The 24,209-nt window shown below is 36.9% G+C and overlaps 4 protein-coding genes across 7 annotated transcripts; 2 read left to right on the top strand and 2 right to left on the bottom strand.

Annotated features, from left to right (window-relative positions):
• Positions 1-753: 753 nt before the first annotated feature.
• Positions 754-5,677, bottom strand: LOC149678371 (glutamate receptor-like). Its single transcript, XM_089835859.1, has 8 exons — positions 5,639-5,677; positions 4,920-5,023; positions 4,728-4,818; positions 3,887-4,048; positions 3,679-3,817; positions 2,769-2,992; positions 1,784-2,064; positions 754-1,301 (listed from the first exon to the last, which is right to left on the bottom strand). Exons 1-8 carry the CDS (start codon positions 5,675-5,677, stop codon positions 1,067-1,069), a joined length of 1,275 nt encoding a protein of 424 aa, XP_089691985.1. The 3' UTR covers positions 754-1,066.
• A 2,800-nt stretch (positions 5,678-8,477) lies between these two features.
• Positions 8,478-11,225, top strand: LOC149678370 (uncharacterized). 4 transcript variants are annotated; one of them, XM_089836343.1, is made up of 8 exons: positions 8,484-8,887; positions 8,968-9,110; positions 9,191-9,407; positions 9,476-9,570; positions 9,639-9,741; positions 10,316-10,477; positions 10,873-11,008; positions 11,091-11,225. In XM_089836343.1, the coding sequence occupies exons 3-7, from the start codon at positions 9,375-9,377 to the stop codon at positions 10,906-10,908; spliced, it is 429 nt and encodes a 142-aa protein (XP_089692469.1). In that variant the 5' UTR covers positions 8,484-8,887; positions 8,968-9,110; positions 9,191-9,374; the 3' UTR covers positions 10,909-11,008; positions 11,091-11,225. The 4 variants fall into 4 exon arrangements, with proteins under 4 accessions (XP_089692470.1, XP_089692469.1, XP_089692467.1 ...); XM_089836344.1 differs by lacking the exon at positions 8,968-9,110 and having other exon boundaries at positions 8,478-8,548; positions 9,235-9,407; XM_089836341.1 differs by having other exon boundaries at positions 8,484-9,110.
• Positions 10,927-13,195, top strand: LOC149678369 (uncharacterized). Its single transcript, XM_089835857.1, has 4 exons — positions 10,927-11,008; positions 11,091-11,305; positions 11,385-11,671; positions 12,308-13,195. Exons 1-4 carry the CDS (start codon positions 10,927-10,929, stop codon positions 12,576-12,578), a joined length of 855 nt encoding a protein of 284 aa, XP_089691983.1. The 3' UTR covers positions 12,579-13,195.
• Positions 12,993-19,746, bottom strand: LOC149678368 (ATP-binding cassette sub-family C member 2-like). Its single transcript, XM_089835856.1, has 16 exons — positions 19,703-19,746; positions 19,367-19,549; positions 19,204-19,306; positions 18,386-18,649; positions 16,632-16,722; positions 16,374-16,561; positions 16,132-16,308; positions 15,896-16,063; positions 15,581-15,789; positions 15,412-15,517; positions 14,798-15,322; positions 14,522-14,721; positions 14,215-14,341; positions 13,581-14,155; positions 13,200-13,394; positions 12,993-13,129 (listed from the first exon to the last, which is right to left on the bottom strand). Exons 1-16 carry the CDS (start codon positions 19,744-19,746, stop codon positions 13,018-13,020), a joined length of 3,267 nt encoding a protein of 1,088 aa, XP_089691982.1. The 3' UTR covers positions 12,993-13,017.
• Positions 19,747-24,209: the final 4,463 nt, after the last annotated feature.

Raw genomic sequence — 24,209 nt, 5'->3', positions numbered from 1 at the left:
AATTATTCCTGTAGATTACCTAGTGTACATGTATGATGAAATAATACAATGGTAAAATCGGTTTACTGAAACCTTGCAACATATGCGGTCTAAATTAGACAATTTATCACCCTTAATAAACCATGGAGTTGTTGTTGAAACTTTATTAAATTCTTATATTCAAATTATTGAATATTATATATGACATTGTGTTTCATAGTAAAATTGCCAAAGATATTTAAACACCGTAACCTGGCAACTTTGTTATTGTATTTGTTAAAATTATTGAAGAAAAGTGTTTGACAATTTGCTACTGTGCTAATACGTTCTGAGTATTAGCACTCTAAAACTCTTGAATGGGAGAGGGATAGAGTGGAAACCCCTATACTTTGCCTCTGTACCCCACCTAGGACACCGTAGTCCTCTCAGCATCCTCAGAGGTTTATTAGGGTCGTACAGTACGGAGTCGTAAAGGACGACTCCTCTATCTTAAAAATATAAGCTGTTCTCATACAAATACAATGGCGCTATGTGGCAGCACTTAACAATCGCCTACCGAAGGTACACTGGGAGAAATACGGTCCATCTTACATTAATTTACCATGGTAAATAACCAACTAGAGTGATACACGTGTGGGTAAAACCAAAATTAGGATAAGGGACTAGAAGTATTGAGGTAACCAAATTCTTTACTTGGCGAAAGTGAATATTCTTGATAATACACCAACGGTTGGCCCTCTGGTAGCGGTTTCTGAATTTTCCCTCCAAAACGTGAGACGCTCGCGGTGGTAGACGGCCGAACTTCATTCAAGCACCCGCGTTCTTGTTCCGCGGCTTTAGGTTGAGGGGAAGGGGGTAGGAAATGTTTTTGGAACTCGACCAATTTTTTTCTCTCTAGTGTAGGCGCGATGGAAGCGGCATAAAATCCTCAAATTTGTTCACTAATGTCAGGATCTATTGTCAATGTTAGAGCTCTTTACTTCTAGTCTCTTATCCTACTTCTGGTAAAACTAAAAACTTTCTCAACGTCGAGGTGCATTAATAATGATTTGAACAATCTCTTCTGTTCAACGTTGTGCATGGCTCTTCAATTGTATCGATCATCTTTTCTATAAAACGATAATTCTAAAAGGAAGGTTACAATAGCCAAGCCTTGGCCAAATGCCCAACATAAGAATAAAAGTTTAAAATTATCCAAAGACAGTGATTGCTCATTCTCTTCCTGGCTTGAGTCATCTTTGGTGACGAGGCATTTCTCGGCACCCACTGTCGAAAACCAGATGATATGTTGTAATTGCATAGAGGTAGCGTACATCGTAAGCCTGGAGTATGGACGATGGCTATTGTTAGTAACAGAACGTGCCAAAACATCGATATATTATCAGGAATGTTAAGATAGAACCATATGGGTACAGCATTGTAAGTCGTGTCCGACCAACCTCGAATATTCCCTCAGCCTAAGACCATTAAACACAGATAGACTAGAATGATAAGCTAAAACCACTATCTTTAAACTTCAGCGCATATCGTCGCCCCTAGCGGGAGAGTCCCGAAACTTAATGGTCTTAGCCTCAACTACACGGCGTAAAACCAACATACACAAAAAAATAGTGTCTAGGTTACGCCACTTTAACTTTCCCGGAGACCTACAGATAGCCTCGATTTACAGCCGTCTCACATCGGCGGGTGTAACACACTTAACACTTTTTTGGTGGCTAGCTTTTTGGCCTAGTTGAGAATCCATAACACATATCCATGGTTTTACTATCCATAACTCCCTGATATAGTTAAAATTATGTCTTACGTTCTGGTCATGTATTTTTTGAACCAGTAGGGTAAACCCTTTCTCATTCCAAATCCAATAGCGCTATAGTGATGGGCGTTTTTGCTTAAATAAAACTGAGAACCAGGAAGGCATCCGTAACTTAAACTTCTTCTTAAAACCGAGACGTCTCCCAAAATTACGCTTTGTCCTTTTGATGTTTTCAACAAGTTTTCGGGAGTATAGATATCAAAGTAAAAGTTTTCCCCTTTGTTCTTCACAATCTGATTCCAAAATGCTTTTGTTCTCGAATTCGTAGAGCCCTGAGTTGAGAAAGAACATTTTACCTATAAGTTACAGTGAACATATCTTATGAACTTATGCGCTAACTAATAAGAAATCGAGGAAAAACATGACTCCGAAGTTAAATAGGTTAATTTTTATAGTCTCTTGTGGTAGTCTAGTACACTTTGTTTTACCAGGGATAGATTGAATTTTAGAAGTAGGAATGGAGAACAGTGTAATCTGGACTCGTGTTAAAGTCCCGGACCCCCTTCCACGGGACGGAGGGGTATGAAAGAAGAGGCGGGTCAAAGCAACAGATGTAAAAAGGAATTACGTATTTTTCGCCGTCCCCGTCAGCAACGTCATCAAAACGTAGTTTAAGAGAGAAAATAAGATAATTTAAACTTTTCGTTACGTGTTGCAGGGAGGGGCTTTTTACTAGGCTATGAGTCGGACTGAAGTAAATACTAACCGTTCTCCATTCCTACTTCAAAATTATATCTATCCCTGGTTTTACTCAAAAACATTTGGTTCCGAGCCCCAAAATTTGATAACGATTTGGTAATTTAGAGCGGTAAATTACCATGGCAAAATAACGGTATAATATAAATAGGTAATTTACGGAGGTATTTGGTAAATTTCAGGCTAGTTACAAAAAATTAATTAAACGTCACATCTCTACTCGAAACATACGAAGGATTTTGGGAATGAACAGAAGGTACGATTAACTGTTAACATTTACTCTGATATGCATGACTTCCATGGAATCTCTTAAAACAAATGGTATTATGTTCGGATATTTGATAACGTCTTCCACGGAGTCTATTCGATCAGGTTTCTCCTTAATTGTCAGCGAAGAGAGGAGCACTCCCGTGAACCCTGACGTTAAACAGAATGTACCAAGAAGCCAAAACGCAACCATCAATTGACGCTTAAAATTGTTAGCGTAACATCCCACTGGAATCTCTGAAATAACAAAAATATTTAAAACATTATTCCTGCCGTTATCAGCATGAAAACGTTTATCAGAGGCATGAGAAGTCATGCGTTTAACAATCGCCTCTGAAGTACCACTAACATATCTTTACAGCAATAACGCATTTGTTAGGGTTTCAAGGCAAATTAAGTCCATATGGTCCGGTAAGAACAAGTAATATTAAAGCTGTTGAAAAGGTGGGGATCAGGTTGCAGTCTTATCGTGGTTCATCTGCGTAATAAATCCGGGAAGTATTTAACGTTTGTGCAGGTGATGACATGGTGGATGGATTTGAAGAAAGCCATCATTCGCGATAAAATTATCCCCACCGACAAGCTTAAATGTGTTGCTCAGACGCTTTGGTTACAGGTGTGTACCACATCCCAAACTCCATTATAACCTAAGACATCTACCAAAAGCTAGCCATCAAAAGGCCTTTTCACACGGTACAACCTTTGACTTAACTAGATGGGTCAAAAAGATGAATCAGCAAAAAATTGGTCAGTGGTCCATTTTTAAATTTGGTAATTTAAATTGTCCAACTTCTGTTGAAATGACCCTTTAAGTTTAAGCTCATATTGTTAAGTATCCAGCGGAACTGAGATAAGACAGGCTCAAGACAACTTAGTGATATTTGGTATGCTCTTATAAATCTTCATTGCCAATGTGACTCTACCTTGTCTCGTGATGGATGCGAACAAAAAGAACAGGTATGACGTCCAGCCATTTTGGGACTTGAAATCCTCGCGATACTTGGAGATTAGCGCGATTAAAATCGGGACAGTTATCATACAGAACGCCAGAACAAGCCAAACCTAGATGTAGATGTACAATAATTATAAAGAATACAATTTAAACTGTAGTTTCTAAACAACAGTTCATACTTCAATATGGAAAATATCGAAGAAAGATACTTCATTTTTAGTGAAACCTTTCGGTGCACCGGACATTGTCTTATAAATTGCGTAGTAAAATGGTGTTGAGAAATCCATATACCGGAATCTCTTTTCAGTGAAGCCATACGGAATTGGTGTTATATCGGCCATCTATACAATTAATGTATTTTAGTAAATTTAACACCTCAAACTTAACCCTTGGTTTTGGGGTTTTAAAAAAGTATTAAACCTTGAAAAACACCGATTTTCATTAGGTGCAATCGTTATCTTGTAACTAGAATATTATCAAGCCTTTGTTTTAAAAGAAGTTTTTTTTAGGGTTGTGACGTTTGGTGTGAAACCAGATATTGGAAATACGCCTGACTGATTGATTATTAACGCCCTGCTCAAACGGCTTTACTTAGAAGCCAGAAATATGGCAGGGACGTTACTCTTAAGAAGTATGCACGCCCTAAGAAAGGATTTTCCAATCCGCCGCCATCTTGAAAAATGGTCGCAAGAAATGTTAAAGCCTTTATCCACGAATTTCAACCGATTTCGCTCTTATTTAGTACACTGGCTCCCTACATCTTATAGACGGGCCTTATGGCTTTTGGGGCTTCAATTTGCCACCATCTTTTGAAGTGGCAGCTCGAAAACTAAAACTCTTCTTTATGGAATAACTTCCGCGGGTCAACAGTTTAAAAAATGTTTATTATAAAATAATGATCTGCTGTAATGACCTTTAATTTTTTTGTTAATAGCTAATATAAGGCAATTTAATTTTTGCCGTTAAGTTGAATTAATTTCAATACAATTTCTCTTAAAACTTATGATTAATGTAACTTACTTGTTCATGGAATATTTTCAGTGTTCCAGTAAGATTTCCATCTGGTAAAACCACACCATGACTTGGATCAGAACTTTCCATAAGCGTTACACTAAATAATTACACAATAAACACATTAAGTTAGTGTGTTGCCGGGAAAATAGCAGAGATGAAGGGCATACTTCACACAAACATCTTGAAATTTCAACATACCTTATGTTTAATTTGCGAAGCATTGGGAAAAGAAGGTCAACCAGCATACCTTTGAAGCTAATGTTGTTCTCATTATCCCTAATTATTGAAACAAAGGGAGGCATCTAAAAAAGTAAAAAGCATTTTTGATCTTTAAAATTTTTAACCGCATCATCTAAAAAAATTATTAAACAGAGATAATGTAAAAAAACGATATCCAGACTAACATTTGTGCAAAGCTCAAAAATTATGTCGGAATGTTATTTAGGAAATGGAAAATCATTTTCGCTAAATTTTTGAACAATATTTGGGTAAAAAAACTGAACATATATATTGAGTGAGTTTTTCAGTGCTCAAAATGTTATTTAAACAATTGAACAATATTTCGCATTCGTATAACATTATATTCTGTTTTTGAGCTTATAAGTAATTTTTGGACAATAAAATTGTACCCTGTCTATGAACTCAACATCAAAATTTTTATTGTGACAAAAATATATTCAATATAATTGAATAAATCTTGTGAAATTTAATCAATTTATTTGTTCAATAAAATTTTAAGTTTTTTATTCTTCTAAATTTTGAGACTTCAACATCATGATTGATTTTGATTTGCACAATTAGGCCTAGTGAAAATTCTTGGGAATAATCAGTACGATGATGAATTTCATAAAAATTCCCTATTTAAATTGTGCAAAACATTGATTGTGTAGAGACTGCATTAATGAAAATGTTCTTACATGAAAAGCCACAACGGTTAGATGACTGATATTCTCCATAACGTTGTTCAAATTTCCGAGAGACTTGACTGTCACGTAGTTTTGAATGCGAAATAAAATTTCTAAAATGCCTTATTTCTATACCGTAATTTTTTTAAGCTAACATATTTATCATCGAAGAAAACTTTGAAACTTTTCATATTATTGTTCTAAGACAGATTACAGTTATTATCAGAAACATTTCCATTATTATTAGACGAAAGAAATGTACTTACGAGCGCGACAGTAATTTAAAACGCAATAAACAATGCTTAAAACAACTAGCGTATAATTTAATAAATATAACGCAACCTCTTCCAGTTTTCTTGAGTTAACAGTGTTCGAAATTATACCTCTCTTTTTCAAGTTATAACAGGAATACATCGATTTCTTCCGCTTGGAATCTTTAAAAGTTCATTTTCTAAGCGTTTCTGCTTGAATTAAACGTGAGAAGGTATAGAAACCATAGACGAACCAATATTGAAGGACCGATGGCAGCCCATAGAGCCCCATAAACATCCAATGTTAAGCTTGCTTCCCCCTTTTCAGCCCCAAAATGGAGTGGGGTTATTAAAACAATACCGAGTCAAAATCCCGGAAAAAGCTAGCGCCATCTAGACAAAATAAGACGTTAGATGCTTCCCTCTTTGGAACTTTGATACCCTCACTATCCGGTTTGCTACTAGCTGCCGCTAGAAGGCGAATTAACAAGTATTTTTCAACTTTCTCCCTCTGGCCTCTGCCATCCGTCCTTCAATATTGGTTCGTCCATGTAGATACCGTCATCACTGACGTCATGCATAATTTATTTGAACAGTTACATCGACGTAGCTCGCGACCTGCGCCGCGACTCCCGTGACCTACACGCGCCTAAGTCAAATCTCAACAAGAACGCAAACATGAGAATCCGTTTGCAAAGGCTTAGCGTGGGAAAACATATTTCATATTTTCTTGAAATTATTAGAATATTGGTTTTCAATAATCAATTACGAGATCCCTGAACGGGTTGTAATAATGTTCCGAACTACCGATAAGTTCATTTTAAATGAAATTTATTTTATTTCCCAAAAAATTGTTTTTTATTTATTTATTTCAAATATAATGTCAGCAAAGGCCTAACCCTACAGATATTTTTGCATTGGGTGAAGGCCAATATAAGCCTCAAATAGGTTTTATGTAATTTATTCATTTAAATTAAAATCAACGTCCAGTACAAACCGCTTAATCTAGAGGGCTGAAATTTTCCAAGTACGTTACTCTTACGTAGAAGGCAACACCAAGGAAATTTTTTCACAATCCACCGCCATCTTGAAAAATGGCAGCCAGAAATGTGAAAGAAACTTCTTTATGAAATAACCTTCGTGCGATTCAACAGATTACACTAATGTTTATTACACCGGTTTTCCATATCCTTTAGACGAGAATTGTGGCTTTTGGGGTTCGATTTGAAGTCATCTTTTATAATGGCTGCACAAAAACCAATAATAAGTTGAAGGACAACACTGGGTGCCTTTAAGGCTAGACTTAACTCCATGATAAGTTTCCACCAATCGTTATTTTTCACAAGTTAAACAGTGCGTTACGTCATTCACTCAAATATTGTAGGAACAAGACTATATTTCATTGTCCTATCGACATGAAAAATTAATGGTTTGACGATTAAGTATAACACATGGCCAGTATACAAAGACGTTCACAGCAATTATTACAAATATTTGGGTTGAAAATTTCTAAAACGAAATTCGTATGTGGTTTCATAACACACATCTATGAAGTTGAAAGTGTTAGAGTCACCAAAAATCGCTATTTTTAAAACTAAAAGGTTTTATTCCCATCTGAAAGATCAAATCTTTCTGATTCAAAATATCTATTTATATAATGCATTATAATTTTTCAAATATTATTAAAACCCCGGCTTTCGGAACCTACTCGCAGAATTTTTTCAAACTATTTTGACAGTTAAATTTCGCGGTACTCCATATACCCCTGGTGACGTCACGATACGTGCACGCGTGAGCACGCGGCACGCGCGACTCCGCAAGTCCTATTTTTTTATTGATAGGTGGTGCTTTTAAAGTGATCGAATTTGACGCGCGCGCGATGTTTAAAAACTAGGCTTAGCTCTCGTAATGAAATCTGTATCGCGCTGGTCAACCTCTTATGACGTCACCAGGGGTATATTTATAATTTATTCCGTCTTAATGAGGTATGTGAAATATCAATTTTCTTTTTCATATTACAAAATGAATAAATTTCTATAAGACATTTTACTTTGGATCTACTGTTATTATAACAAAATTGATGTTTTAAAACGAAAATTAGCCACTTTTCAAAAAACGTGGCACTAACACTTGAAACACAATATTTGCCTTTGTACCATAAGTGTTTTCACAGTGTTTTGAATAAGTGGGGGCGTTTCTAACTCAGCTCAAGGAGGATGTATAACAAAGGAGACTCAGAGAGGCAGATACCGCATACAGTGGCGCGGAAGTTCAACGCGCAAGCCGTTGGCGTCACGTGATCGTTGTTGGAAACGAAACAAATTCAAAAATGTAAACAAGCTCACGAGGCTAGAGAAAGGAGGCTTGAACGCATGCGCGAGAACGAACGCTCTCTTGCGGTGAGGGGGTAACGGTAACCATGGTAACCGGGGAACGGCACAGTACCGTTTTAGGAATGGGGGACTACGTGCATTTTGTTTGACTCCGAGTCTCCCCTATTATACGTTCTCCTTGCTCAGCTGTTCTTTCTCAGTAGTTAACCCTTGTTTGAAACTTGAATAATTTTTATCTCTTTTGGAAAGTCACGTTTAGTTTCCTAGAAAATTTATCTAGGTTGTTATTTTTCTGATCAACAAAAGCTTAGAATTTCTTGGTGTTGCATGAGTCACAGGTAAAAATATGCCTTTTATTTCCAAACTATTTGATCGAGTTTTAGGTGATATCATTTTCGTCTAATATGTTCGAACTCCATTTCATCGACATAACCAGCGATATATTTAATTTTAGAAGTAGGAATGGAGAACAGATTAATGTGGGAGCGCGCCAAAGTCCCGGACCTTTCCTCGGGACGGGATGGTATGAAAGAAGAGGCGGGTCAGAGGGACAGAGGTAGAAAGAAATTACCTATTTTTCGGCGTCCCCGTCAGCAACGTCATCAAAACGTAGTTTAAGTCAGCCAATAAGATAATTTAAAAATTTCGTTCTATACTGGGCTATGAGTCGGAATGAAGTAAATACTAACCGTTCTCCATTCCTACTTCTAAAATTTAATCTATCCTTGATATAACTTTATCTAACCTAAAATATTAGTGATAATCTCTAAATCCTAAATGTCTACGAAAAATTAAACGAAATTTACCGCGAAAATGTGCCGAATATACTTTAACCGATGCGTATTACATTTTTGAATACATTATGACTGTAAATAGATCAGATTGAATTTTATTTTAATGGTACAGAATATCATTTGATCAATTCAAATAGAAGTTTAACACTGTCAGAATTATAACAACCTTTTTCATTAATGAGTTAGGAAATATAATGTACTCTAAAACATAAACATTTAAATGACAACAGGACTCACATTTTGGTGCATGTTTAAGAGTAAACTAGAAGACATAACCTCACCGGTTTTAGTACATTGTTAATATGGAGGAAATTGTTTTCGGTGGTGCATTGATAACAAACAGTTTAAGCTCTTAACTAAAAGGCCTTAAATGGGTGCGAAAATTAAGGCATGCTTAACGGAGGTTTGTATACAAATGTTTCTAGTATAAATTTAAAAGCCTTCTATACATTCATCGATTAACCTCTACAGGTTCCATTTTGGTCAGGAGTTGAAGAACGAAATGGCAGACCTAACTTTATCGGTGTTCTTGGGTCAATAATGAACCTTCTTGCGTGGAAGCTAAAGTAAAAACTTTCAACTTAGCATGTAATTTGTTACACACATTCTTATTATAAATTCACCATCATTATAGTTTAACAACGGATGATGTTATCAGCACGGATAACATCGCTGATTTTGGAAAGATTCTTGACAACGATGATGGAACTGGAATGATAGGTTACCTTGTAAGAAATGTAAGTGCTTAATTGGATATGCCGGATTCTTGGTAAACTTAAGTTATCACCGCATTGAGCTATCTTTCAATATTCAATTTATGTGAAGTTAGTTGTCAGTTGACTAAATTAAGTATAAAATAGTGGCAGAATAATTAGTGAGGTTTAAATGAATGCTTTTAATTTTTCAAGGTAGAAACAAATCACGAATTTAACTTTTCTGACAACATGCCTTTAAAGATTTAAAAAAATTCAATATCTGGAACTTCAGACAAGTGATTAGCCTAACTCTTATCATAAGCCAATAATCGTCTTAAAGTGTTCATCATTAGGTCTTCGGTGAAAGTATCGTGTACCTCCCCCTTCTTTAAGTCAGTGCCTAAGAGAGATCGGGCACCAAAAATACCAGAGAGATTTTTCTTACCCTAGTAGCGCCGCTCGTGGCTAATAGTAGTATATATGGGCATAGCCTGACAGTCTAGTACTCTATATATTCTCTATAGACATATAAACTTAATGGCTGATTATCAATTTATGCTCTTATCGCTCTTTATTTCAAGCTTAGTTTAAACTAATATTTCTATTATATTAAAAGGAAACTGATATGTCATTGTATCCTATATCCCCAACTCATAAAATGACGAAATACATCGACTTCATGGGTTTTATATCCAATGCCCAATGGAGAATTTGTTCCGCTGGCCCAATTTTCAAAATTGATATGCGATTTGCGGTTGCTTCGATATTTACAAACGAAGTATGACAAGAGGAATTCATAAGCTAATATGAATCATTGTGTAGCCATGTTTTCCACGTATGCTTTGAGGGAGGAGCTAGACTGATCATTATATATGATAAAACTGGCGTCACGAATAATTTACCACTCTGCTCTTAATCTCGTGTTGCTTCGTCACAGTCATATCAGGCTGGGCTCGCGACTTCATTGACCATGCGCTAGGCATATGACCAACCAATAAAATGAGACAATGACGTCAGTATTATGACTCTTGACGGACGGCACTCAAGACCCGCCCGCAAAACCCGAATAGAAGTTAAAATGGAATTGATGGGGGTTCCAATGATTCCTATTGGTTGATGGATTCCAGATGACAAAATAGCACATAAATCTTAATTGTGCAATATTTCTATCAGGTTTGGTGTTCCATAGTCTTGACGGTATTGGTTTAACCAATGATACGCTGCATTATGGGACACGTGTTTTCGAGATTAAGACGAACTAAAATTGGAGATTGCACTTTCCGAGTTTTCTCCATTCTTATTGAACAAGGTAAGACTCGACTTTGAGCCATGAATCTTAAAGACGTATGTACATACGTGTTCTCAATTGGTAACATGGGTTTCTTTTACAGATTCTGAGGATTTGAAATTGACCGTTGAAGACGTGTTTTTCTGGGGATCATGGCTATTGGCCTCGTATTTCATCTACTTGGCGTTCAGCGCCTTACTCTTGTCGAAAATTATGATGAAGGATCAACCAATTTACCTTGACAAATTGACCGACATCTTCTTGAAACCAAAACTCAAGATTGTTTGTGCTAATGAAAACATTCAGAATTTTGTAAAGGTATTGCCATCAAGGCTGCCTTCCTCTCATTGAAACTCAAGGAAAGCTGAACCAAAATTAACTCGTATCTACTTAAAAGGAAGGACGGATTGAAAACCTTGTGAAACTCCAAGAACAAATAAAGCAAACGTATGGTTACCAAACTTTTGAGAGTTTTAACCTTATCGAAATAATGACGCTAATCAACGAAGGAGAAATGGCGTCCATAATTGATGATAACACACCGATGATGGCTTACCAGTTCATAGAATTGTGCTCCCCTGGTAATAACATTCGCTTTTCAAAAGAGACAGTACACGAAGTACTCTATGAATTCCCTATGAGAAAAGGAGCACCAACCGCAGCCAAAACGGTAGTCAAAAGCATGTATGAACAAATTAGATCTTTATTAACGTTCCCTGATCTTCCCGTTTTCTGGTTTACCAGCATAGGTTTATAAGATATGTTCTATTAATATGACACTACCTATGCTTCGTAACGCTAGAGACTTAAAGCTAGAGCTTGTTCGAGAACGACAAGCCAGAATTGAAGTCCTACACTCGGTTAATTTTGCACTCCATCTTCCTATTTAGTCTGTACTACGCTTTTGACAGCGCCTCACCAGCATGGCTGGAAGTAAGAAACATTTCTTACAGGACATGTGTCCAGTGATCCCCCCTTTGACTGGAAAATTTATAGGACATTGTCCACTGGAGTGTCCAAAAATAGTGTCCCAGCAGCATAGTCAAAATATCAAAACGTCGGAAAATTTATTGGTCAAAACGTCCGGTGACCCCTTAGTTTTAAAAAAACATTATAGGACATTTTAAAATTTTATTGGACGATGTCCAGTGTCCTGTTGTTATTTTCGGCCCTGCTCACCAGGCGTCGTTTTATTAATATCACTTCATGATAAGCTCTCAGTAACCAGTCATAAACTTATGGAACATATCTTATGGACTTATGCACCCAAGCAACGCCAGGTAGCGTAGCTAGTAAAAGTTTACTGATCTCTTTGTTTAGATCGCAGCGTTATGCCGAATCTGGTTGCATGAGAAGAGAAATTTTAGTTCCATCCATAATGGGACTTTTATGTTCCGCTGATGAAGAAATTGAAAACGAAGAAGAAGTGATAGGAGTCAGCAAATTGATCTTACCTTTCACCATATATGCCTTCGGAATTTTGCTATCAATATTGACCCTTATCATAACACTTATTATAAAAGGACTGATGAAGTCGCCGAAGAGACACAGACGACCATTACAGTTGGATATCTGGCAACGTCAACCATAAAGTCTATCAGTTTTTGTCACGTGGAAATGGTCAAATACTTCTCGTTACTGAAAGCAATAAGTTCAGCTCAATGTTCGTCGTTATGCCTTAGTGAATATATAAGATTTCATATAATATTAAGGTTCAAAAATATGCGATTTTATAGTAATTACAGTACCACATGGGCACCCTGAAATATGCATCGATGTCACTACTAATGTTTAACCTAGTTTTCCCATGTTTCTAAGCATATTTAAGAGTAATTATATTATAACTTGCTTCTGTTGAACTGTTGCTAACGTGAAAATAGACAAATTAATTCGAAGAAATTTTAAAACTACATTCTTGCTATAAATATTGCTTAAAATCTAATTAAGATCTTTTGGAAAATTAGTGCAAAATTATATAATTAATATAGCAAAAACACATTCAAAACAGAAAAGGACCAGAAGAACACACTTCATATCATGTTAGCGTTTTTAGCCAAATCATAAAATAATGATTGATCGTTGTCTAGGAGAGTTTTAGGAGGAGCAAATTCAACCAATCGTCCTTTATCTAAAACCATCACCCTAAATTAAAATATAACATTTAATGTAAACATTTGCACTGCAAATAAATAATATTATGTGTCGAAAGTACTTGTCGTAGTCCATGATAGTGTTTATCCTATGGGCAATGGTGATGACTGTGGAGTTTGCAAATTCCTTCCTGATTGTTGCTTGAATGAGATCATCCGTGTCCAGATCAACAGAGGCCGTCGCTTCGTCCAAGATCAAGATTTTAGTATTCCTCAATAAGGCTCGAGCCAAGCAAAGCAATTGACGTTGACCTACACTATAAGAAGAAGTACACTTGAAGTGAGCAACTTTTAATACCGTTGCGTGACCCGTAAAGGATTATGATACCATGAAATAAAGCATAATTGAAAATTGTCCTCTTGGACATATCTAGCTAATTTTTACATCACACGTGATGATAATTAAATTAAAATGATATTATGGCTTGATAGACTTATAATACCTCAAATTTTGTCCAGAGTCATCGACGGGGTGTTCAAGTCCTTTTTGCAAAGATTTGACGAATGGCTTTAAATGCAATAGTTCAAGGACTGACCATAGTTCTTGATCATCGTGTTTATGGAATGGATCGAGGTTGAGCCTCAATGTGCCAGAGAAAAGAACCGGATCTTGAGGGATGATGGTCAACCGTGATCGTAGATCGCCCAAACTGATTCGACTGATGTCCACTCCGTCGATTACAATCTCGCCGCTATCAGCTTCAATTAGACGAAACAGAGCTAGTGTAAGCGATGACTTCCCGGCCCCTGTTCGACCAACGACCCCAATTTTTTCTCCACCTTCAATGTCAAAAGTGATATCCGTCAAAACAAGATCTAATTCTTCTCGGTATCTGGTGCTGTAGTGGTTAAATGTAATTCGCCCGCGTTGGGGCCATGTTGTAGGTAAATCAGCTTCCAGTTTATGCTTGGCCTCTTCGGGTTTTAACTTGCAGTATTCGTTGACGCGTTCGGCTGACACCATACTGGTTTCCAAATTTGTAATTGACGTAATGAAAAATCCGCCGTTTTGAATAAACTGCAAGGGTATTTCGTGGATATCAACTCATTTATTTATTTTTTTACTTCTTTATTTACCATGTTGATGTTCGTCATGGTGAAACCAACTATTCCAGGACTAATATTCCCTTTACGTAGAATACACAACATAGATGTACAAAACAACAGAAACACTCCAGAAAGGTTGTAACGGATGTACAGCCATCTACGAATAGAAAGAAATAATCTTAATCATCTTTTTGAGGAAAACTAAAGAAGTAATCGTAGTTAACACGGATGGCATTTCGAGCTTTGCCTCGAGCCTTTGAAAGTTTTGAGCCAATTACCTAACCCTACGCGTTTGATGTAGCGTATACAAAACCTATAAGTACCATGTATGTCTCACCTTTGAGTGATATCTGTTAAGTAATTGGCAGCATTGCAAGCGTCAACTAGCTTTCGAAACTGAGAAGCGAATCTTTCCTCAGCTCCACAAGCCTTTATAATGCTTGTTCCGGCTAAAACTCCTGATAAATGGGCGAACATAAAAGAGTCTCTAGTAAGTTTAGTTCTTTTCAGTTGACGATTGGTTGCCATTAGTAAACGCTACAATACAAAATAGCAGCATAATTTAGCTATTCCTAAATATAACCAGAAAAAAGAATGTTGTTTTAAGCAGTACCTGCATGATGGTAAACAGAATTGCTACTGCAAATGTTGGTATCCCCATTAAAGGAACCTTAATAACTGTTCCCACGAGGAAACAGATGGAAGAAAAACCGTTGAAAAGAACCTGCCTAAATGTGGTGGGCAATTGCATGTCCAAAACATAGAAATCTTTCGAGAATCGGTTCAGAATCCTTCCAACGGGAGTTGTGTCGAAAAATGACATTGGTGAACGCAAAACGGATGTCATCATTTTGATGTGAAACGCCTTAGAAGCGTTGACGCCTCCAAAGAAGATGCAGAAGAGGGATAATGTCCCTATCAAAGCATATACTATTCCAATAACAATGTATCCCACTAGTCGATACTGATTTTCAGCTTTGTCAATTTTGCTCTCATGTTCTGAATTCTTGCTCCACAAAGATAGCCAGTACGATAAGTACACATTCAACGTTTGAGAAACAATGCAGGAAATAAGGGAGAAAATAGCCAATACGATCCCGGCATTTTTCATATAATTTCGGTACACTGGAAGCGCCGTCTATGGGAAAAATTATAATTACCAAATTCCGAATAGGAACCGTCGCAAATGTATGATTTGCTTTTTCAAGGAACTCTTTCAAAACTTACAGTTCCTTCATCAACGTTCTCGGTAGTCATGAGTTTACCACTTAACCCTCGTGCTTCTTCATATTTCACAAATTCGTCTGTTTTGAGGTCATTTTCACACAATTCCCTAAAAATATATGTGAAAATCGATAAAGGTTATTGTAAAAGAAAACAAATTAATGTATCTTACATTGCCCCTGCGTTTTCTGTGCTCTTTCCATTAGTATTTTCTATTGGGTTATCAACCTTCATATGTTCAGCGAAATAATTTCTGACCATTCCCTCTCTGCTCAATATTTCATCGTAAGTGCCTTTCTCGACAATTTCTCCGTTACTCATAAAAATTATTTGGTCGACATATTGAAGAAATGTCAAGTTGTGCGTCACTAAAATTCTTGTCTAGAAGTATCGAGTAAGATAAGTCATTACGTTGGATGGTAGCGTTAAGTTGCCAAAATAGTATGCGATTTTGGTAACACGCTGCACTTAGAATAGGCAGTCTTACTTTGTCCTTGAGTAATCCATTTGGTCCGATGACTTTGTTGAAGAGATGTTTGGCAACGTGACTATCGACAGCTCCCAATGGATCGTCCAGTAAGTAAATATCCTCTTCGCGATAAATAGCTCTAGCAAGACTTACTCTTTGCTTTTGACCACCACTGAGATTGATACCCTATAGAAATTAACCCAGATGCAGTATAATTGTCTATTACGTGAACATTCATACTAAATGAGACTTACCCTTTCACCAATTTCAGTCTCGTCATAAGCTGGTAGGATTCGTAAGTCAAACTCTAGAGCGCATGATTCAATGACTTCCCAATAGCGAATTTCGTCCATTTCGTCCAGAAACAATATATTATCCCTTACAGAGGCGTTTTGAATCCAAGCTTGCTGAGTCAAATAACCGATGGTACCCTACATGTCCAAAAACACAAGATAAGGTTATTTAGGGGACAACAAAGAAATCTTCATTGTGTTACCGAAACAAACACATCTCCACAGAATTTTTCCGTTTCGCATACGAGTGAAGACAATAAAGAAGATTTGCCAGCACCAACGGGGCCAATGATTGCCACCAAAGAACCTCTAGGTATTTGAAGGTTTATGTTTCTCAGAACTAGCTGTTCATCTCGGCTCCATCCAAATGATCCGTTGCTGATTTCAACAGCTTTAAAATTGAAATACACACTTAGGCCTATGCCTTACGTCGATATTTTCCTCCCCCAGAAAAAGCCTACCAAATTGCTTTTCCTTCGATGATTTAATGATATAATCCTCCGTTTCTCCACCGTTCAAGATGCAGTTGATTCTAGTTAAAGAAACTTTGAACTGTAACAAATAACATTTAGTTGTTTTTGGAGACCGAAGTAAGTTTGGTTTAGAACAAGCGAGGGGTCCGATATTCTCAAAAATGGTGCACGGGATTTCGACAAAGATTTCGTGATTTCTTCTCAGATTTCGCCAAAAATTTTGGAATTTCCTCCTTGATCTCCTGATTCCTTGAAAGATTTTATGATTTGATGTGAAAGATCTCGCGATTTCGCGAGAATACGCATTTTGTGTAAATGTCAGACTCCTCTAGAATAGGTCACTTACATCCATGAATGATTTCATTAAATATGGGATTCTATTTACATTAAGGCTTATCATTCCCATTGCCTGAATTATCACGAAAGCCTTGGTTGTAGTAAGAACATTGTTTTCGTCAATGGCAATGTAAATACAAATTGGTGCAACTGTAAGCTACTCCAACAAGATTTTATAATAAATTGGAAAATATAGGGATTTTAAAGCAAATTAATTAGTTCTTAACTATGCAATGTTACCAGAAGGGGTGTTAAAATCCACGATGTGAATAATGTAGCCATCAAATTGGATCGAATCCTTATGAGTCTGACTTCCTCTACTCGAATCTCATTTATAGTTTTTTGAAATGACGCTTCCCAAGCGTAAAATTTTAATACGCGAACGTAGGTTATAATTTCGTTGGTTAATTTAATTCTTCTGTCCGACAAACGCTTGAAACGTATCTAAAACATTATTTGGAAAAATGTAATGAATTTTCGAAGTTTAATAGGAAAAAGGTCTCGTTTCGGTACTTAATTGTAGCCATGGTAGAACTGAATTGAATCAGGTTTACCAACTTACGCGCTACATAGCTTTTTTCGTGGCCTAGTCTAAAAAGAATTTTAGGCTTGACACCAGAATGATTTGTTCAGTGTGTTGGATTAATAGTTTGATATTATAGCAGAAGTGAGATGAGACTAGAAGTGAAGGGCTCTAACATTGGTAGTAGATCCTGACACTAATGAACAAATTTGAGGATTTTATGCCGCTTCCATCGCGCCTACACTAGAGAGAAAAAAATTTTCCGATTTCCAAAAACATTTCCTACCCCCGTTCCTCTCAACCTAAAGCCGCCGAACACGGACGCGGGCGCTTGAATCTAGTTCGGCCGTCAACCGCCGCGAGCGTCTCACGTTTTGGAGGGAAAATTCAGAAACCGCTACCAGAGGGCCAACCGTTGGTGTGTTATCAAGAATATTCACTTTCGCCGAGGGAAGAATTTGGTTAGCTCAGTACTTTCAGTCTCATCTCACTTCTGATTATAGTTATTCGCGAAACACAAGTCACTGCCCACGCTCTAAATTAATTATTTTCTTACCATGCTGGTATAAAATTTGTTGCGTAAACTTCTGTGCTCAGCAATCATATGATTCTCAACGACGCTGTTAAAGGGATGTACGATATGTTATGTATGGGCGGGGCCTATGTCAAATAGAGCTCTACTGGACGCGCGTGAATTTCGTAGCGTTATCAGTGCTTTGGAAATAGGCATCAGGATTTCCTATTATTTTATCCGAGTCTTACATTCAGGTGACACTGTAAAATGTAGAGCTACTACTGCAAAATATATTTCCTGATAAGCCCCTACGTAACGCATTGTACATCCCTTTAACGAAGACGTATACACTAAAATAAGTGTACTTACAAGAATATCTGTCATTTTTCGAATTATGAAATAGCCGCAAAGTGTAGCAGCCGACATCGAAAAGAAGCTGGAAATGGCTGTTACAATTCCCAGTTCTTTGAACAAAAAGAAAAATGCAAAGACCAACTGCAGTGGAGTTGAGATTAAAGTATTAATGGCTAAACGTATTTCCAGGGATCCAAGATATTCCGTGTCCAAGTTCATGGTATTATAGATTTTCCCCAACGTTATATTGTTACGTTCGATTTGAGATAATCGGAGCGTCTGTGCGGAATAAATCAATAAGATTATTTTGTTAATGTGATTAAAGTTCACTTGAACGAAAGCAGTACGAAATGATCGAATTCTGGCAGAAATAGGCGCGCTATCTGTGAAACAGTTCAAGTCCGGTGGGACGCTAAAAATGTTGGCGAAATACTCGGGAAAATGGTGGGCGGACGAAACAGGTAGACCGCCCGCCATTTTTCCGAGTATTCCTCCCCCATTTCTCGCGTCCCACCGGACCTGAACAGTTCCACAGTTAGCGTGCCTAACTCTCTCAGGTTTCGCAACCCCCCCCCCCATTATCCTTGAGAAGTGGAGGTCTGATTTACGAGCCGGTAATAGAAAAATAAATCTTTAAGACGTGATCAGCGTTTTCAGATAGGTGGTGGTTAGGGGGAGCCGGTAATGGCACCCGATCAACGAACATTCAATGAAAATATATTTTTCTATCATTCTTTACATAAATAATGCAGTTTCAATACCTTTTTATACAATGCATATATGGCAGCCGTTTTCAGACGAATTCCCGCTTTTATTGAATAAAACGTACTGACTTCTGACAGAAGGCACGGAATGAGACCCACGAGTGTTATTAAACAAGCGTAAAGAACACCCCTCCACAATGGTTCATCGTTCGTAGCAAATTCTATTATCCAACTATAAAGTTGTTAACAATAAAAGTTTAAGAACCAATTTAATTACGATATATTAATATACCTTAATATCGCAGGACTAGTGAATGAAATGATGTCTGACAACATCTGAGTGGCAACCACAACTATAGCAGTCCTGAATACCATTTTCATTAATGCCATTCCAACAGATTTTGTCTTAGTAGTTGCCGTTTCTTTTAGTATTGATTCATTTAATGAATCTTCGGATACGATGCTAGTTTTGGAACTATAAGTTATAAACAAATGCTTATTGGGGAAACATTCATCTGCCACCAACGCTTTTGGGAACCAGTCCCAAAAATGCTAGAGCGTATGGATAAATACTACGTATTGCGGGTTCCCAACTAGACCCTAAAGCTGTCTAACAAATGTACGATACTCAAGCGATTTTGATGCAGCTCCAATGTGAGTCATGTGAGTCATGTGAGTCGAAAAGAGTGAGGTCACGTGGGGGAAGGAACTATCTCTCTCCGGAGAATCCTGAGTGGTGGGTTTGAAAATTCGCCCATGCGCAGAGAGAAAAAATACGAATTCCTTTCTCTCTCACAAGGCTAGAGGGAGGGCGTTACAAGTCATACCTTTTCTCTGCTGAACGTGGGCCTAAGCGAAATTACTTGTGGAACGTATGAGATGGGGATTCATAATACGTTAGTATTTATCCATGTTGTAACGGCCTGCTTCTCTATTTTTGCAAGGAGTGTTACATACCTCCGAAAGGGCTTTTGATAGGACCAATATCGCTCAAATTGACGGCTTATTTCCAGAGTTCTATTATTTGATGTCAGTGGATATATATCGGCTGCTTTCATTGTCTTTTTCCGACCATTCCAAATAAAACTATAAATTATAAAAAAACAGTACACCGGTTAGGATTCATAAATGGTTAGAGAATGGTGACCATGTTTTGAGTGTGTGTTGGGACCATGTTTTGAGTGTGTGTTGGGACCATATTTTGAGTGTGTGTTGGGACCATGTTTTGAGTGTGTGTTGGGACCATGTTTTGAGTGTGTGTTGGGACCATGTTTTAATTTTTTACCGTGTCATCCAGGAATACAGTATACGAGAAAGAACAGAGGCAGTTTCCTCTGGTATCTATAAAATTTGAAGATTTAAGCAATTTGCAATCTTTTCCTCAACAAACTGAAAAAGAAGAGTACATCGTGATGAGATTCCCTGCCATGACCGGCGAAGCTTAATAAGAACATTAACAGAACCAACGTATAGTGAACCGCTCGCAAAATTAATTTCATAAAGAAGCCATCTTCCTAAAATGAAAAGAAAATAAAACAAGAATAATAACATTAAATATCAGTCGGAAAATGCGCGGAAAATCCATTTTACCAGAAGTAGGATAAGGGTCTAGAAATATCGAGGCGAATAAATTCTTCACTTGGCAAAAGTGAATATTCTTGATAACACACCAACGGTTGGCCCTCTGGTAGCGGTTTTTGAATTTCCCCTCTCCAAAACGTGAGAGGCTCGTGGCGGTAAACGGGGGCCGAACTAGATTCAAGCACCCGCGTCAGTGTTCTGCAGCTTTAGGTTGAGGGGAACGGGGGTAAGAAATTTTTTTGGAACTCGACCAATTTTTCTCTCTAGTGTAGGCGCGATGGAAGCGGCATAAAATCCTCAAAAATTTGTTGTGCCATGATCTATTACCAATGCTAGAGCTCTTTACTTCTAGTCCCTAATCCTACTTCTGACTTTACCTTTGCATCAATGTGCATGAGATTCGATCTGAAACTGACAGTTTCAGCTACTACTGATGAAAACCAGAATAAAAACTGTAGGAAAGACAGCTGTTTTCTCCCGTGAAATTGAAGAACCATCGCCAGTATCTACAATGGAAAAATGATAGAAATAAGAATATAATACACTGCTTACTATAAGTCTTCAATTATTTAACAAGTCGTAAATAGGCGCCTCCTACCGCCGAGTAAGACTATTCATTATTCATGTTAGCTTAAATTCATAAGGTATGTTCCGTAAGTTTGTCACTGGTTACTGAGAGCTCGTCATGAAGTAACGTAGCTCATTGGACCGGTTCTGGTAAAGCGATGCCTGGTGAGGCGCTGCTGTCAGAGGCTTAGGACCGACTAAATAGAGTAATGTCAGTTCCACGTACGCCAACGTCATACCCTTCTATCTCTTACCTCAGTGTCATCCCCCTACCAGGCGCGTACAGTATCCCCTCTTACAAAAGCGCGCCTAGAGGGAGGGATACACAGTCTACTCCCCTCTCTACCGACACTACTCTATAGGAGGAAGATGGAAGTCCTGCAAAAACCGTGTGTAGTCTACAATTCTCGCTTGTCGTTCTTGAACTAGGTCTCAGTAAGTCTCTACCATTACGAAGTATGGGTAGTGTTATACTTATGTAACACATCTTATAAACTTATGATACTAGTGAATAAATTCATGGGCCTATTAAATTTTTGAACTCACATAAGTTACAAACAATATTCCTTTCGCCTGAAGCTCGTCGAACCTTGGAGAGTGGTCGAATACTTCGTTCATAAAATTTATAGCACTAATGAATGCTAAACCAATTAAAATCACCTTGATTTGATAAGAAAAATTAATACGTGATATATCATTAAATCAGCGTCGTAAGGTTTAGTTTCTAAAAATGTTTTAGTAACATTTTAGTAACTATTTTTTAACTTACAAGTTTGGCCACTTGAATGTTTAACCATGCTTGTGTATTCTGTTTACGAGTTAAAATATTTTTTAGTTCAATTAGAAAATTCAGCCATAAAAGCGAGCAGGGAACCCAAACTAAAACAGTGTTTTGAAAACATCGTGTAAAATCCGGATTGTTTGTATACCATGTTAAGTTAGAATCCTGCAATTATAACAAGAGCATATTAATGAAACGAAAAATTTTGGTTTATTGAGCATGAAAAACGTTGCAAAGGACTCGCAAGAACATACACAATGTTCTTCATTATGTTTAAAGGAAAATTCCAGGTAAAATAACATTATACCTTACAATATCTAAAAAAGAATTATAATATGCCTTTTCCACGAAATTTTGTTTACAATTATCTACTTCCGAAATAAAATAACCTTTTTCGAATTATAATATGCCTTTTCCAAAACATTATTGTTTACAATTATCTTCTTCCGAAATAAAATAACCTTTCTCGAATTATAATATGCCTTTTCCAAAAATTACTGTCTACAATTATCTACTTCCAAAATAAATAACCTTTCTCGAATTATAATATGCCTTTTCCAAAATATTACTGTTTAGAATTATCTTCTTCCGAAATAAAATAACCTTTCTCGAATTTTAAAATGCCTTTTCCAAATTATTGTAAACTGATAACAGCCTGAAGAATAGTACAATATTTTAATGTACTTTTAAAAAAAATCATAAACACGATCCGTTAGTAGGTCACATTACTGATCAAATGATCACAGAAAAAGGTAGTTTTTGAAACCACCGAATACAACTGTAGTTTTAAGAAACGCTCAAAACTCAACACAAACACAGCTATTTCCCAAAACAGCAGCCGCTATTTTCCAAAACAGCAGCCACTATTTTCTCAAAACAGCAGTCGCTATTTTCTCAAAACAGCAGTCGCTATTTTCTCAAAACAGCAGTCGCTATTTTCTCAAAACAGCAGTCGCTATTTTCTCAAAACAGCAGTCGCTATTTTCTCAAAACAGCAGTCGCTATTTTCTCAAAACAGCAGTCGCTATTTTCTAAAACAGCAGCGGCGATTTTCCAAGACAGCAGTCGCTATTTCTAAAACAGCAGTTTTGAAAAACTCCGCTGTTTTTTGGAATCGCGGTTGCTATTTCGAGAACTGCTCTACCGGGAACTGCTCATATGAGGTACTCCCATCTTATGTTGCCTAAACATTTAATTTAAAGCTGCCAAAATTTTGATATAATTTCGATAAAGCTTTATTAGGAAAACGTTTTATTTTGGGGAAATGGGGCCTTGCAAAAAGAATGAAAAAACAAGAAACTTAAATCCACGAGCGTTGTTTAATTAAAATTAAAATAGTTCATTTGAGAATTATGGTAATATAAAATGAAAGAAAAATGAACATTACCCAAAAAGAAGACTGACAAAAAACGTCAAACGATCCTTTAGTCATCCTTTCTACGTTAGAAATCCAATCTTTTCAGAATACTTCATGATAATTAAAACTGTACACGCTCTCTTTGTCAATGTTTTGAATACGCCTGTGTGAATGAAACTATACAGTAAGGCACACCTGTAGTACTCTACCTTAACGCTGTCGAATAACAACCATTTTATTACAGCCATTTGTTTCATCCCATCTCTATTCAGCTGAAATGGAGAGAAAGCATGTTTCAAAATCAGGGCCCCGTTTTGACATCTATCTGGAATTTAATATTAAATTCGATCGAATAAATTATCATTTAATTTTTTAATTATCTTTATATATTTATTCTTTCACAGCTGACTCTTAAGTCTGTTTTTATTACATAATTAATAATAAAAGCTAATCTACAGTAAAATTATGTCACAGCGTTTCTTCACTTTCACTTTATCAATATTTTTCATGGTTTTGTTTTGAATTGAAGTCAATTTTCATCACCTTGATTGCATTTTAACTGAAGTAGGAATTAAGTTGCTAAGAAGTACAGAATATAGCGTCAGTTGGCCAAAACTGAAACCAATGTACATTTTTTTTGGTTTTTCGCATGTTTTCGCTTATTGGCAATAGCTGGCGCTGTCTTGAACAATCGTTGTTTTTCCGTATGGTTCATTTTCTTCAGGTTCGGAGCCGAGTTGGAGTCGGTAATAGCGCCACCTATAAGCAATATGCGTAAACATACATTCCCCATTTCTTTTCTCAAATAAAAATATTTTTAGCCTTTAATGTAACTTTTACTCTCTCAAC

Source organism: Phalangium opilio, unplaced genomic scaffold (assembly GCF_054372755.1).
Source record: "Phalangium opilio isolate 3A_F unplaced genomic scaffold, DU_Popi_V2 ptg000042l_1, whole genome shotgun sequence".
NCBI classification, from domain to species: Eukaryota; Metazoa; Arthropoda; class Arachnida; order Opiliones; family Phalangiidae; genus Phalangium; species Phalangium opilio.
The sequence above is the reverse complement of the archived record's forward strand: the minus strand, read 5'-3'. Positions and strand labels throughout refer to the sequence as shown.